Below are 12,052 nucleotides of genomic sequence, written 5' to 3'. Positions count from 1 at the left end.
GAATACATCGATTAGGGCCAAAACATTTTCCGCCGCATCCTTACTGTACAGCCCGCAAAGTCCATCCAAAGTCTAAACGCCTGCGCTTTTTCGCTCATGTCTCTCTATATCCCATCTCGTCTCGACCTTGATGCTTTCGTTAGCCGGAGTGACAGCGCGATCATCATCCATCATCGTATACTTCCACCCAGGGCCTGTCACACCGTCTTCCAGCGAAGGCTCCGATCCTGCGGCTGCGAACGCTGTAGTCGTTGTATTCCCTGTGTCCACATCTCGCAATGGAAATGTATGCTCGCTGGCAGCTGTGCGATCGGTGGTGTGTTTCGGGGAGCGCTTTGCCGTCATCTTGAGACCATGCGGCATGATCTTGTCGAGGACTGGGCGCAGGAGAAGACAGGAGGCGATGATGAGGCCGATACCGGGTTCTATCTGACTCCAGATGAAACCTAAGGCGCCGGTGTAGGTAAAGTCTGAGAATGATATTGAGAGGGTGGATTTGGCGCGGAGTCCGCTGATGATGATGGATCTGCGCGGGGTAAAGTATGTCAGCATTCGTGCATATGCGGCGCCCTCGCGAAGTGCATTGCAAAGAAAGATCGACGTACACGACACCGATGCTAAAAATCAGGTACAGTCCGATCTTGTTTCGCATAGCTGTCTGAAGGTTCCAGATCATTGGAATAGGAAGCAGGAAGATGAGGCAGTCGGTTGCAACATCGAGCACACCGATGGCGTAGAAGCTTGCCTGACGGTTGGCGCAGTGTCCACCAGGAATCATTGGGTTCCAGTTGAAGGCAATGGGTGTGCAAAGCGCCCAAGTACCAATAGCGGCGTATATCGACCAAAGGATGGTGACGGTCATGACCATATAGGCGGCCATCCTGTCGAGGGTTGGAGTTAAATCGTGAATCATGAAGCGAGTGCATGCGATGCGAATTACCTGAAAGACCTGATGAAGAAGATGCGTACAAGCATCAAACAGATGCTGCACTTGATTGATGCCATTTCAATGGAGTACAGTATCGCCAGGGGAATGAGCATCTATTTTATCGAGCGCGGGTCAGCGAGCTGCAGTAAGACATTGATCGAAGGGGTTTCGACTGACCTGGAGACTGAGCTCAATATTTTTTGGATGAAGTTCCTCAACATGATGTCCAGCACCGCCAAGAAAAAGCTCTTTGACCGTCATCAGCGTTGGAAATGAGAAGTAGCATGATAGATGATAGAAATACTTACGTACGAGAGTACAGGCTGCTTGACCATAGTAGAGGAACTATTTGCGCTTTCCTTCAGTCTCGCGACGTCTGTTTGGGTTTGAGGACTTGAACATACCAGCGCCCCAAAAACGAGATAGTCGTCTATGCGATACGGTTTCCGTCTCAATCGGCCGGCCCACGCTCGTAGAGCGACGAATGCAGTTGCGAGTATGAGGAATGATATCGTAGTCCCGAAGATGGCCTTGGAGTGACCTGTGGTGAGACCGACGGTCGGACGCAAAGCCAGCGCCTGAGGATCCATGACTGGCCAAAAGTTGAAGCAAGATACAGAAAGATCAGGAAGATGTGAAATGAAAAGTCATGGTCAACGCGGCGCTGCACCCTGAAGCGGCAGTCCGCATAGGATTCCCAAGGGAGATGGGGGGATATTGGTAGGATGATGCAAGAGAGAGTGCCTCAGGGTAAGATGGCATGATCCCATACCTGCAGGAACAAGCTAACGGTGCGACGTGAGCACTTGCATTTGGGGGAAAGGGGGGGCCGCTGTGCTCTCCAACGATTGTCATGGTGCAATTATTTCGGGTTTAAAAAAAGAGGGTGTCGGGGGGCTGAGAAGGATGCGAATGCCGGTGCTCTTGCGAACTACCTGACGCTACTGCAGGACTGCATCATGCATTGATGACCTTAGGGAGGTGGAAATTGTTAAATCAGCATGGCTATCATTGGCTCTTGTTCTGTCTATCAGAAATTACTTTAGGGTACTGGTAGGTACCCGACATTGAAAATGGAGCATGATTGCAAGCGAGGGGAGGACGAAAGGAGTGGAGGATAGGATACCATACGGTAATTCGGTAGCTTGGGAATACCGAGGTTAGAATTGGAAAGGGTAAGATAGCCGAGTCATACGTAAAAAAGCTAAGATGAATTTGGTCAGATTGGTAAGAAATTCAACTTTACATTTAAGCTTTCATGCAAGAACAAGGGACGACGTGAGACAGAGTGCTTTCCTGCCGCGCCAATGGAGGGGTAAATCTGCGCATGGCGTCATGCAGTCATCACTTTGTTTTTGCTCACAAGATGTCTTAGATATTTTAATAATAATCTGACCGCCGCACATAGGTAGGTACTTTACTTACCTAGGTGCTAATATTAGGAGACGAAGGAAATATAAAAAGAAAAAGAGAGACAACAATGGCGGTGAAGATGCATCTGCCGTCAGCGACAAGATGTCCTGCCATCAAGATGCTTTACAGTAAAGTAGGTAGGCATCTACCTCCCTGACGGACCGTCCCATCCCATTCCATTCTAGCGGCTCACCCCGAGAGTATGATAGGTACCGCTACGTTACCTTACTCGTAGTCGTAATTAGCCTTCTCTCTTTCCCCAAGTATGGTACCTATCTTACTACTTTACTCCGTACTCTCATTCTTCATCACGAGAATCCCTCTCGTTGCCAAGGCTGACCTCGCTGACCTATGACTACCATTTCCCGTCCTCCACTTTAACATTTGCCTGCTGCAGGGTAGCATATGAAACCATGCTGTCTTATACCTACATCTTATACATCTTGTACATCTTCTATCCTATCCTGGCGGCTAGTGGTGCCACAATCAGAAGGAAGACAGCCACATGGTCAGTAGTAAATTGATCCCTGCAATACGGACATAATTATCAGATCTAAGGCCCGATTACCACTGTTACCCTCGGGGCTAGTTCCTACCACGTTTCAAATCCTGCACATCACTAAAGTATGGTCGACACCCGCAGAACTCCAACTCTTCTCGCTGAGATACACCTTGTCTCCAGCACAGTTGCGGAAGAGTAAAAAAAAAAGTGCCTGTAACTCCGTACCGAGCCAAAGAATACCCAGAATACGCATCCACCAAGTCTTATCTTCCACCTCAGAGCCGAATACCGTACCGTACTTTATCATATGACCATGAGACAATCGCGCCCCACTTCTTTAGCAGGACGCTAAATATGGCCGACTATCCCATCGCAGCTTTTCCCCGATACCGTGCCATGCGGCCATACCATGTTGCTATCTCTTCGTGCCCGCTAGCTCTCCTGCTGGCGGCACGCCAAATGCGACGCTGAATATCCAACACAGTGACCAATCATCTAACATCCTTCTGCTACTACCCTGCTAACGAGGGACACTGGCAGCCCGCAAAATCTTTTCACCTGCCAACCTCCTTCACCCTCGAGCTTCTTGGGCGACGCAAACGTGTGTGAACGTTGCCATTCATGCATTCCAAAGCCGCCGATTCAGGCTTTTCCGTGGAGGCATCGGATTTGAGCCCAGAGAAAGCCAGGGACGTATCGAGGACTGCCCGCGATGGAGTTTGCCTTGTCCCGTACATGATCACATCCCTCCTTCCACGTGGCATTCACTGATTTCCGTCTTCCTGCATAAAGGCAGCCGAGCGCTTCTCCCGATGATCCATTGGTACGAATAGAATCCTGCAGGTCACTGGGAGTATGAAGCTGACATCGACCGTCAGAATTGGTCTCTCACGAAGAAGAATGTCATCTTCGGTACAGTGTGCCTGGCATCCTTTGCCGGCGTCGCTTCTGTCAATGTCCACCAACTTGCGTACGTGAAACCTCATCTGTCTTCGGCGCAATCATGACGCTCACCAAATCTTCCCAAACAGCTATATCAGACAGGCAAGCTACTATCATAAATCTCCAGTGGAGCTGTCCTATTCCATCGCTGCCGGTGTCGCAGGCCAGATGGGTGGGCCCCTTCTCTTTGTACCGCTCTCGTCCATCATCGGTCGATCTTCACTCATCTTTTGGTCTTTGTTCGGTTCGCTGGCATCCAATATCTGGGCCCCGTTAATGACTGGACCTAATGACTATATTCCTTTCGTCATGTCACGAATGCTGGCCGGACTTTTCGGAAGTGTTCCTCCAATCTTGGCAACCGGTTTGATAATGGACCTCTACTTTCTCCATCAAAGGGGCAAAGCATTTACCGTGCTCGAGGTTTCTCTTCTTGCTGGGGCGGTGGCTGCGCCTGTCTTCGGTGGCTTTATCGCCGATACCAAGCCTTGGCCCAATGTTTTTTGGTGGCTAGTCGCAGTTATTGCGGTCTCGATCCCTCTAGGTATGGCAACCAGACTGTCAAAATTCACGAGCTCACTCGTCTTTGCAGCATTCTTCTTCTTGGAAGAGACGGCTTTCCGAAGGAATGAAGAGTCTGAGCCTCTTCCTCAGCGCCCGAGTTCGTTCATGTCGAACAGGATTGCGACGTTCTTTCCCGGGACTGCTGTTGTACCCCGGACGACATTCGCCCATGTAGTAAGTCGTTTGGCGATGTTTTAGCGCTGTGTTTGGGTTGACGAGTTAGGCCAACCGCTACATTACGCCGCTCAAGATTGGCTTGTCGCCAGTCACCATGATCGTCGGTTTCTTCGTTGTTTGCATCTACGGATTCGCTGTAGGGTTAGGAATAGTGGTCTCAATCTTTCTGCAAACGCCAGAAATGGTGGGAGGCTATGGCTTCACGCCTAATCAGAACGCAGAATGTGGGTAGTTCCCCACGAAGTATTGACACCTGCTCGACTGCTGACGTTGAACCATTTAGTCAACTTTTCCCAGTGGGCCGGCCTCGTTCTATGTCAGATTTGCGGCGCTTTCCTCAATGACAGGGTCCCGCTATCGATATCTCGTCGCAGGGGCGGTGCCTGGCATCTCGAGTACCGCCTTTATCCGATCTTCCTAGTCGCAGCCGCTTCTCCCATAGGTTTTGGAATATTCGGAGCCGGTATTGAGTATGCTATCGCTACACTACCTGCGCAAATACAAATTCACAGCTGACTTATAAAGGTATCATCTTCACTACATGGTCCTGGCTCTCGGCACATTTCTCGTCATCTTCGGCGCATGTTACAGTACTCCCATATCTGTGAACTATATCATCGAGTGTTTCAAGACCTCGCCGCTCGAGGTCGCCGTCATTATGAATGTTTATCGACAGATTTTGGCCCTTGCTTTACCATTCTTCCTCTTCCCTTGGGAGGGTGCCGTGAGTGCTGGCTGGTAAATGCTCCCTTGTCATCACAGCGCCTTGGTGCCCATACGCTAACCGACAGGATAGGCTTTTCGGGATGATGGCGTTCTTCTGCGTCTTCGCCACGATGCTCTTGGGTGTGGTGGTTTGGAAGGGGCCAGCTCTACGACGTTGGAACTTGGAGAAAGATGCTACGGAGGATGGAATCAAGATCATCAGCTCAGACCGGTCGTCGGATACGTCGCTTAACAATTAATCGTAGAGTGAACCTGGAGCAGCGAGGGTTCATCCGAAATGGGCGGCAACGAATGAGTCTGACTACAGTAGCAGGTGGTAAATATGGCCCCTCATATAAGTTTGGGGCGGCCGAGGACTTCTGTACTCTACCACACAACAGAATCGTCATAAGCGCAACCTCATCGGGTGGCCAAGAGAAGTCTCGAAAAGCAATGTCAAACGAGGGCATATTTTACGGTGAATAGGTGTGTATACCTGACATAATCCCGAAAATATCCGAATCACATCAAAAGCCAGAAGATGCATGGAAAAAGATATTGAAAAGGAGATGGAGCGGAGCCAATACTTTTACCCGCACGCATTAGTGCTCCACATCCTCTCGTTTAAATCCGTCAGAGCGATGCCTCCCAATAGGAATCCGACGGTACTTTACATATACTAATTAGCCTTACCCGCTCTTTCGAAATATTCTTTACCAATAGATGACAATTTCCCACCGATTGGCTGGCTACTGATGCACGGCTATCTCCTTCTAGATCTCCGGAATGGCAGAGTCGAGGAAAAATGAAGCCAATGGTTGCGCATCCAATCATGCCTTCTATTGCAGCTGAAGAAAGATGTCCTATCGGCCGCCCCGTGGTTGCGTGTCGTCAGGCACCCACACAGAAGCCAAGAACTCAAAATCAACATCTTCCGTGCTGCATTTGCTGGGACCATCCCCAGCCTTACATTACTTTACTTGACTTTACTTTACTTTACTTTACTTTACTTTACCTTACATTCTCATCTTTTCCCACATCATTCCCGAGAACAGCCGTCCAATCTAATTCGCCCATTAAGACTACCATGTTCTCCTTCCTTCTTTACACCCTCTTCCTATGGCCTTCTTATGCTGTTGCTTTGCTCGTATACCGCCTATACTTCCACCCTTTGGCAGCTTTTCCCGGCAGAAAATTGGCGGCTGCCACGAGGTGGTATGAGTTCTATTTCGACTGTATCAAAGGGGATGGTGGGCAGTATATGTGGGAGGTCGAGCGGATGCATGAGGAGTATGGTGAGTGTAGCCTACCAACAATCATCTTGTCTCCTCAGAAGCGTCAGGCTGTGGAGATGATATTCCTTCTTCATCTGTTTCTCCACCAACACTTCCGTATAAATTGAAGATGATTGCTGAGGCCAGCCGCACTCACCATAGGACCAATCATCCGCGTCACCCCAAACGAAATCAAAATCAAAGATATCGAGTACTACGATTCCCTCTACTCGACATCGCAACCTCGCGATAAATATGGTCCCTCGGCGAAGATGTCCGGGACGCCTTTATCAGGTAAGCACCCTCCCATCAAACACCGCCGCACGCCCGTATGCTCCCACACGCACCGAGGCGGGACCCCGCAGGATGCAGGTAAGACTGACACACCCTCCCACGAGATAGCCTTCGGCACGGAACCGCACGCCCTCCACAAAATCCGCCGTGCGCCCCTAAACCCTTTCTTCTCCAAACGCGCCGTTGCCGCTCTGCAGCCGCGGATTGAGGAAATCATTGACGATCTGTGCAACGGCCTTCGAGGATGCATGCAAAGGAACGAGGTGGTGGAGTTGAGGCCGGCGTTTCTGTCGTTGGCGATTGATGTCGTGTTTCGATATTGTAAGCCCCAACAATCATACTTACCCTTGGCACTCACACATCATCGGTTGTTGCTGGATTGTTGGAAACTAATCGTTGCTCTTTAATAACCGCGTTGATAGCATTCGGCTACTCCCTGGGGGCTCTCAAAAAACCCGATTTCTCACCCCAATGGAACGACGCGATTGAAGGAACGGCCGAGGCGGCGCCGCTGACGAAGCAGATGAGCGGGATCGTGCAGTATCTGCAGAAACTACCCTTACCGATCATCCGGTTCCTGCATCCAAATCTAGGCCGGCTCCTAGGATTGAGACAGGTACCATGTGCCGTCCTCTCCTCAATTCCATGTATTCCTTCTCAATGAGGGTCCGTGAACGGCAGCACTGATACGTGACCCGCGCGCTTTTGACAGGTCCTCCGCCAACAAATCGCCTCCATCATCAGACTGTACGACAACGGCGTCCTCCCCGCCAAAGACGGCTCCTCCTCAGAGCGCACCATCTTCCACGCCGTCATGGAATCCGACCTGCCCGCCTCGGAGAAAACGGAAGAACGTCTCACGGACGAAGCCTTCGCTTTCATCGGCGCCGGCACCGAGACCACGAAACAGACGCTCAACGCCGCGTTCTACTACCTGTTGACGAGTCCCGAGAAGTTGGCGCGCTTGAGGGAGGAGTTGGCGCGTGCGATGCCGGATCCGGCGGTGTGTCCGCCGTTGCATGTGTTGGAGGGGGCGGGATACTTGGTATGTATAGTGACTCGGTAGTCTGGTCCGTGCTTGCGCTTCGGTGAGGAAGTAATTCAGGAGAGGGGTGACGGATCGCAGTAGAGAAGAGAAGGCAGGGGGTTTTCGTTCCCGGATAAAATCAGCTAACGCGATCGCGCCTGGATGCAGAGCGCCGTCGTCAAAGAGACGCTCCGTATCACGACCTCGGTGACGTCGCGACTGCCGCTCGTGGCACCGACGCAGGAGTTGAAGTACGGGCGGTGGAACATACCTGCCGGCGTTCGTACCACCCTTCCCCCTTCCTCCCATCCACCCCAAAAAAGGCCAAACAAAGTACCACTCCCCCCAAAAAAAACAACCATCCCCCAACTAACGTGAAACCCACCTCGACCGCCACCAGACCCCCGTATCCATGGACTTCCGCTCCACCCTGCTCTCCCCCGCCCACTTCCCGGACCCCCTCACCTTCGCCCCGGACCGCTGGCTCGTCCCCGCCGACAAGCCGGACCGGTACCTCGTGCCCTTCAGCCGGGGCACGCGCGGCTGCCTCGGACAGAAGTATGCCCCTTTTCCCCTTCTTTCCCCCCCTTCCATCCATCCATCCATCCTTCCATCCTTCCATCCTTCCATCCTTCCCATCCATCCTTCCTTCCGTCCTTCCATCCTTCCTTCCATCCATCCATCCTTCCTTCGCGTCCCATCGCTCACAACACTCACACACGCAACAGTCTCGCCCTCGCGGAAATCACCCTCGCCATCGCGTGCCTGTTCCGCCGGTTCGACTTCGCCCTCCACGGCACGGACGCGCGGGCCGTCAACGTGACGCGGGATCGGTTCGCGGCGGGCTTGGATCGCGGGAGCAGGGGGACGCGGGTGAGGGTTTTGAGGGAGTTTGCGGGGTAGGGGGGGGGGTTCTTTTTGGTTTGGGGGGGGAGGGATGGGGGATGGGATGGGATGGGGAGGGGAAGGGGAGGGAAGGGGGAGTACATATGAATGGACTAGAGGATGTTTATGTGGGGGGTTTTTTTGGTCGGGGTGGTGATGATGGGGGGGGGCGGGGGGTTTTTTGGGTATGGGGTATGGGGGAATTGTAAGTATGTTTTGCACAATTGGTGTCTTGCGCCACATCTATAAAAACCAGATCGCTTAATCCGAGCAAGGTTGGTCTAGTTCCAACCCTTAAGCCTTTATAACTCACTTCAAGAAGAAGAAGAAGAAGAAGAAGAAGAAGAAGAAAAGAAGAAGAAGAAGAAGAAGACGAAAAAGAAGAAGAAATAGTACCAAAAAGCCCCCACCCTCGCCCAAAACAGTCCGATCAGCCAGCAGCCCCACCCACAACCAGGCCCCAAAATCGAAGAAGATCAAGATCCCAATCCCCATCCCAACACCCCAACCCCCCCCCTCCCTCCCTCCCTCCCTCCCTCCCTCCTTCTCAACCCCCCACCACCACCACCCACCAGCCGACCAACCGACCGACCGACCGACGCTATCCCCGAACAGAACAGAACAGAACAGAACAGAACAGAAAGAAAAGAAACAAAAAAAGAACAGAAAGAACAAACAAAACAGAACAAGCCCCCCGTTTCCATCCCCATCTCCTCCCGGGGAATAAATAAAAAAAAGCCCATCGGTCCGGTCTCGGTCATCGGTCGGGAGAAGGTATCCGCGACGACGACGACGACGGGATGGTGCTGCCGTTTGCCGTTTGGATGTCTTTCCGTCTATCTATCTGTCCGTCTGTCTGTCCGTCCGTGAAGGCTTCGGGGACGGAAGGGGGCCGGTTGTGGGGGTAGGTGGCGAGGAAGCCATTTCGACACAGGACGGTCAAGCAAGAGAATCCCAACCGGCCTCGGACTCGCCTCGGACAAAAGACTAAAGAAGTCTAAACGCGTGCTTTTACAACGAACGATACAAACGGGTGTGATCGAGCGACGGGCGAAACCGCAGAGCAGAGCAGGACGAAGACGACGGGATCGCGGCCCTTTGCCGGGTGGTCGAAGTTCTGGCGTTCGGGGGGTGTCGGGAGGGGTGTTGCACCTGCGGCCCTGGACGACGGGGCGGAAAAAGCAGAGAGGCGAGGGCGGTATCGGTGCGGTTGCGTGATGAGGGAAGGATTCGAGTGGGCGATCGTTGTGGAGATGTGACGGTTGTGGAAAAGGAAGGGCTCATGGTGCGAAAGGAGGGACGGGGTGGATTGAATTTCTGGCTTGTCGGGTGAAGACGGCAAGACGGTAAATGGACAGCTATAGGTGTAGGGCCAAAAGCACGATGGGATCGTCGTACCTACGTGTTCAATCCCGCATTCTCGAAATCGACCCCGTAATGCTGGATGAACAGCCGCAAAGACGGGAGCGCGCCGAGTGGGAGCGCCTTCAAGATGTACCTCCTTGATATACCTACTTGTGTTCTAGTCAGGGCATAGAATACATGGTCTGGCGCCAGAAGACGGCGGCAGTTGAAGCGACGTAGCTGTCGCCCCTGCTTTCGTTGCCACCCCATGGGGAATTTTGGCTAGGGTTGCGGGGATCCGGTTCGATCGACGTTTCGACACCGGACGGACCGTCGAGGTTGATGGGCCGTAGGTAGGTAGGTAGTTCGCGAGTTTTTGGCCGGCCAGATTTACCTACCTACCTACCTATCGAAAGAACGATCGATCGATGGCGCTGCACAGCCGGCGTAAATCAACAACGTGACGGCGGTGCAGGATGCGCTCGAGATGATTAGGTGATGATGAGTTGAATCGACCGGTGGTAATGGGTAGACACGACGACATCGACACTGACCCAAATTCACCATCTACTACCACCTTATCCATACTCACCCCAAACTCACGCCAAACCCACACATCTCCCGCTGAAGCTCTCGCCACCGATCCCGACACCCATCTAACCCTCGAACCACCGCAGCGATCCGAGCCCTCTCGATCCCACGACCCCGTGCGCACAACACCGCGGAGGTCCGAGGACCCGATCACGCGCGCGGGCTCGACTCGAACCGCTGCTGGTAACCGTAACCGTAACCAACTCTCTCTGAGCGCCGACACGGAGAACGCGGACGATTGTGGAAGGATACCGACCGCCAAGGATGTAATCCTCCTCCTCCTCCTCCTCCTCCAAGCCGAACGAGGCACCCCTCCGCAGCCCCAAAGCAAAGCGACCTGTCGCCGCCGGAACCGAGTGAGTCGTGATTCACCCGCCACGGTCCTGCATCGGGGGGTCTCAATTCCCTACCTACCTACCTACCTTATCCACGAACAATGAAGATGATTCCGCCAAACGGCTATAATTAACAACGAAACCACCCGACAGGAAAGCCAATCACATGCAACGCCTGCGCATAGAGGATCCTTCCCAATCCATCACGCACCCCCTTTCCCCTTCCCCCGCGCCCTTCCCCCTCTCAAGGTTCCGCACGGGCAAATGTGGGGGGGGGGGGGGGGGCGAAGCGCGGAAGTCATACTCTACCTACTCCCTCGCCCGCGCCCCTAGCGACGTCTTTGTCCAGCGGTGGGCTGCGGCCGTTGTCGCAACGCCCGGGTTTTCGAAGCGGTCGCCGGACTGGAGACGACGGCCCTCTCTCTCTCTGGGTTCGAGGGATGGGAGGGATGAGGGGTGGTTGAAAGGACATGACAAGACGTGGTCGAGCTGGTGCCATCTGGGATAGAACAGAGTATCGACGGGCGTCCAAGATGTCTGGACGGAACGTATGATCTTCGCCAAACGGAACAAACGTTCCAAGGACGAGATGTACAACGCGATCCCGATTGCGAAAATATCTAGACCTGCTCGTGAAGAACAATCGTGACAGTGACAGTTTGGTTGTGAACTTATGGATGCAGTCATCATAGATTACAAAGAGGGGGATTTGAAACATTCGGTCAGAACCCTCTGAAACCCCCCCCCCCCCTCCCCCCGGCCAGTCGACGGGAGACAGACATCCATCGTCATGATCTCCCACGCATACTTACAGTGGCGTTGTTTCAGTTCGAAGCACTCGGCTTTTCATGCTTGCCTACGGGCATTGGCATCAGTCGAAATGATTTGCCTCCTCGAAGATGTTCTGTGGTGCATGGGATACAAGCCAACAAGCCGCAGGAAGCCTGATTGGTTGAAGGACTCGGCGTGAGGATCTGGTGGGTCAGAGCTTTTCAAAGGAATCGGATCGGTGACTGCCTGCGCTTGTTCTATGTATGTTTGGGATCGCAATTGGGCCGAACGAGGGAGGGA

The 12,052-nt window shown here is 53.0% G+C and overlaps 3 protein-coding genes across 3 annotated transcripts; 2 read left to right on the top strand and 1 right to left on the bottom strand.

The window, feature by feature from the left end:
* Positions 1–72: 72 nt before the first annotated feature.
* On the bottom strand, positions 73–1,518 carry HO173_000527 (uncharacterized protein; the record flags this gene model as incomplete). Its single annotated transcript, XM_037302476.1, has 6 exons — positions 73–526; positions 606–881; positions 941–1,041; positions 1,106–1,176; positions 1,237–1,273; positions 1,333–1,518. The coding sequence occupies 6 exons, from the start codon at positions 1,516–1,518 to the stop codon at positions 73–75; spliced, it is 1,125 nt and encodes a 374-aa protein (XP_037171055.1).
* Positions 1,519–3,464: 1,946 nt separating this feature from the next.
* On the top strand, positions 3,465–5,491 carry HO173_000526 (uncharacterized protein; the record flags this gene model as incomplete). The annotated part of the gene is made up of 9 exons (XM_037302475.1): positions 3,465–3,574; positions 3,636–3,666; positions 3,722–3,813; positions 3,875–4,329; positions 4,378–4,523; positions 4,573–4,750; positions 4,810–4,996; positions 5,052–5,264; positions 5,323–5,491. The coding sequence occupies 9 exons, from the start codon at positions 3,465–3,467 to the stop codon at positions 5,489–5,491; spliced, it is 1,581 nt and encodes a 526-aa protein (XP_037171054.1).
* An 827-nt stretch (positions 5,492–6,318) lies between these two features.
* Positions 6,319–8,729, top strand: HO173_000525 (uncharacterized protein; the record flags this gene model as incomplete). Its single annotated transcript, XM_037302474.1, has 7 exons — positions 6,319–6,526; positions 6,668–7,120; positions 7,222–7,415; positions 7,512–7,844; positions 7,995–8,105; positions 8,227–8,384; positions 8,555–8,729. The coding sequence occupies 7 exons, from the start codon at positions 6,319–6,321 to the stop codon at positions 8,727–8,729; spliced, it is 1,632 nt and encodes a 543-aa protein (XP_037171053.1).
* Positions 8,730–12,052: the final 3,323 nt, after the last annotated feature.

Source organism: Letharia columbiana, assembly GCF_014066305.1.
Source record: "Letharia columbiana isolate WasteWater2 chromosome Unknown Sc0000000_s0, whole genome shotgun sequence".
In the NCBI taxonomy this organism is placed as follows: domain Eukaryota; kingdom Fungi; phylum Ascomycota; class Lecanoromycetes; order Lecanorales; family Parmeliaceae; genus Letharia; species Letharia columbiana.
This window is presented reverse-complemented; position numbering and strand designations above follow the sequence as displayed.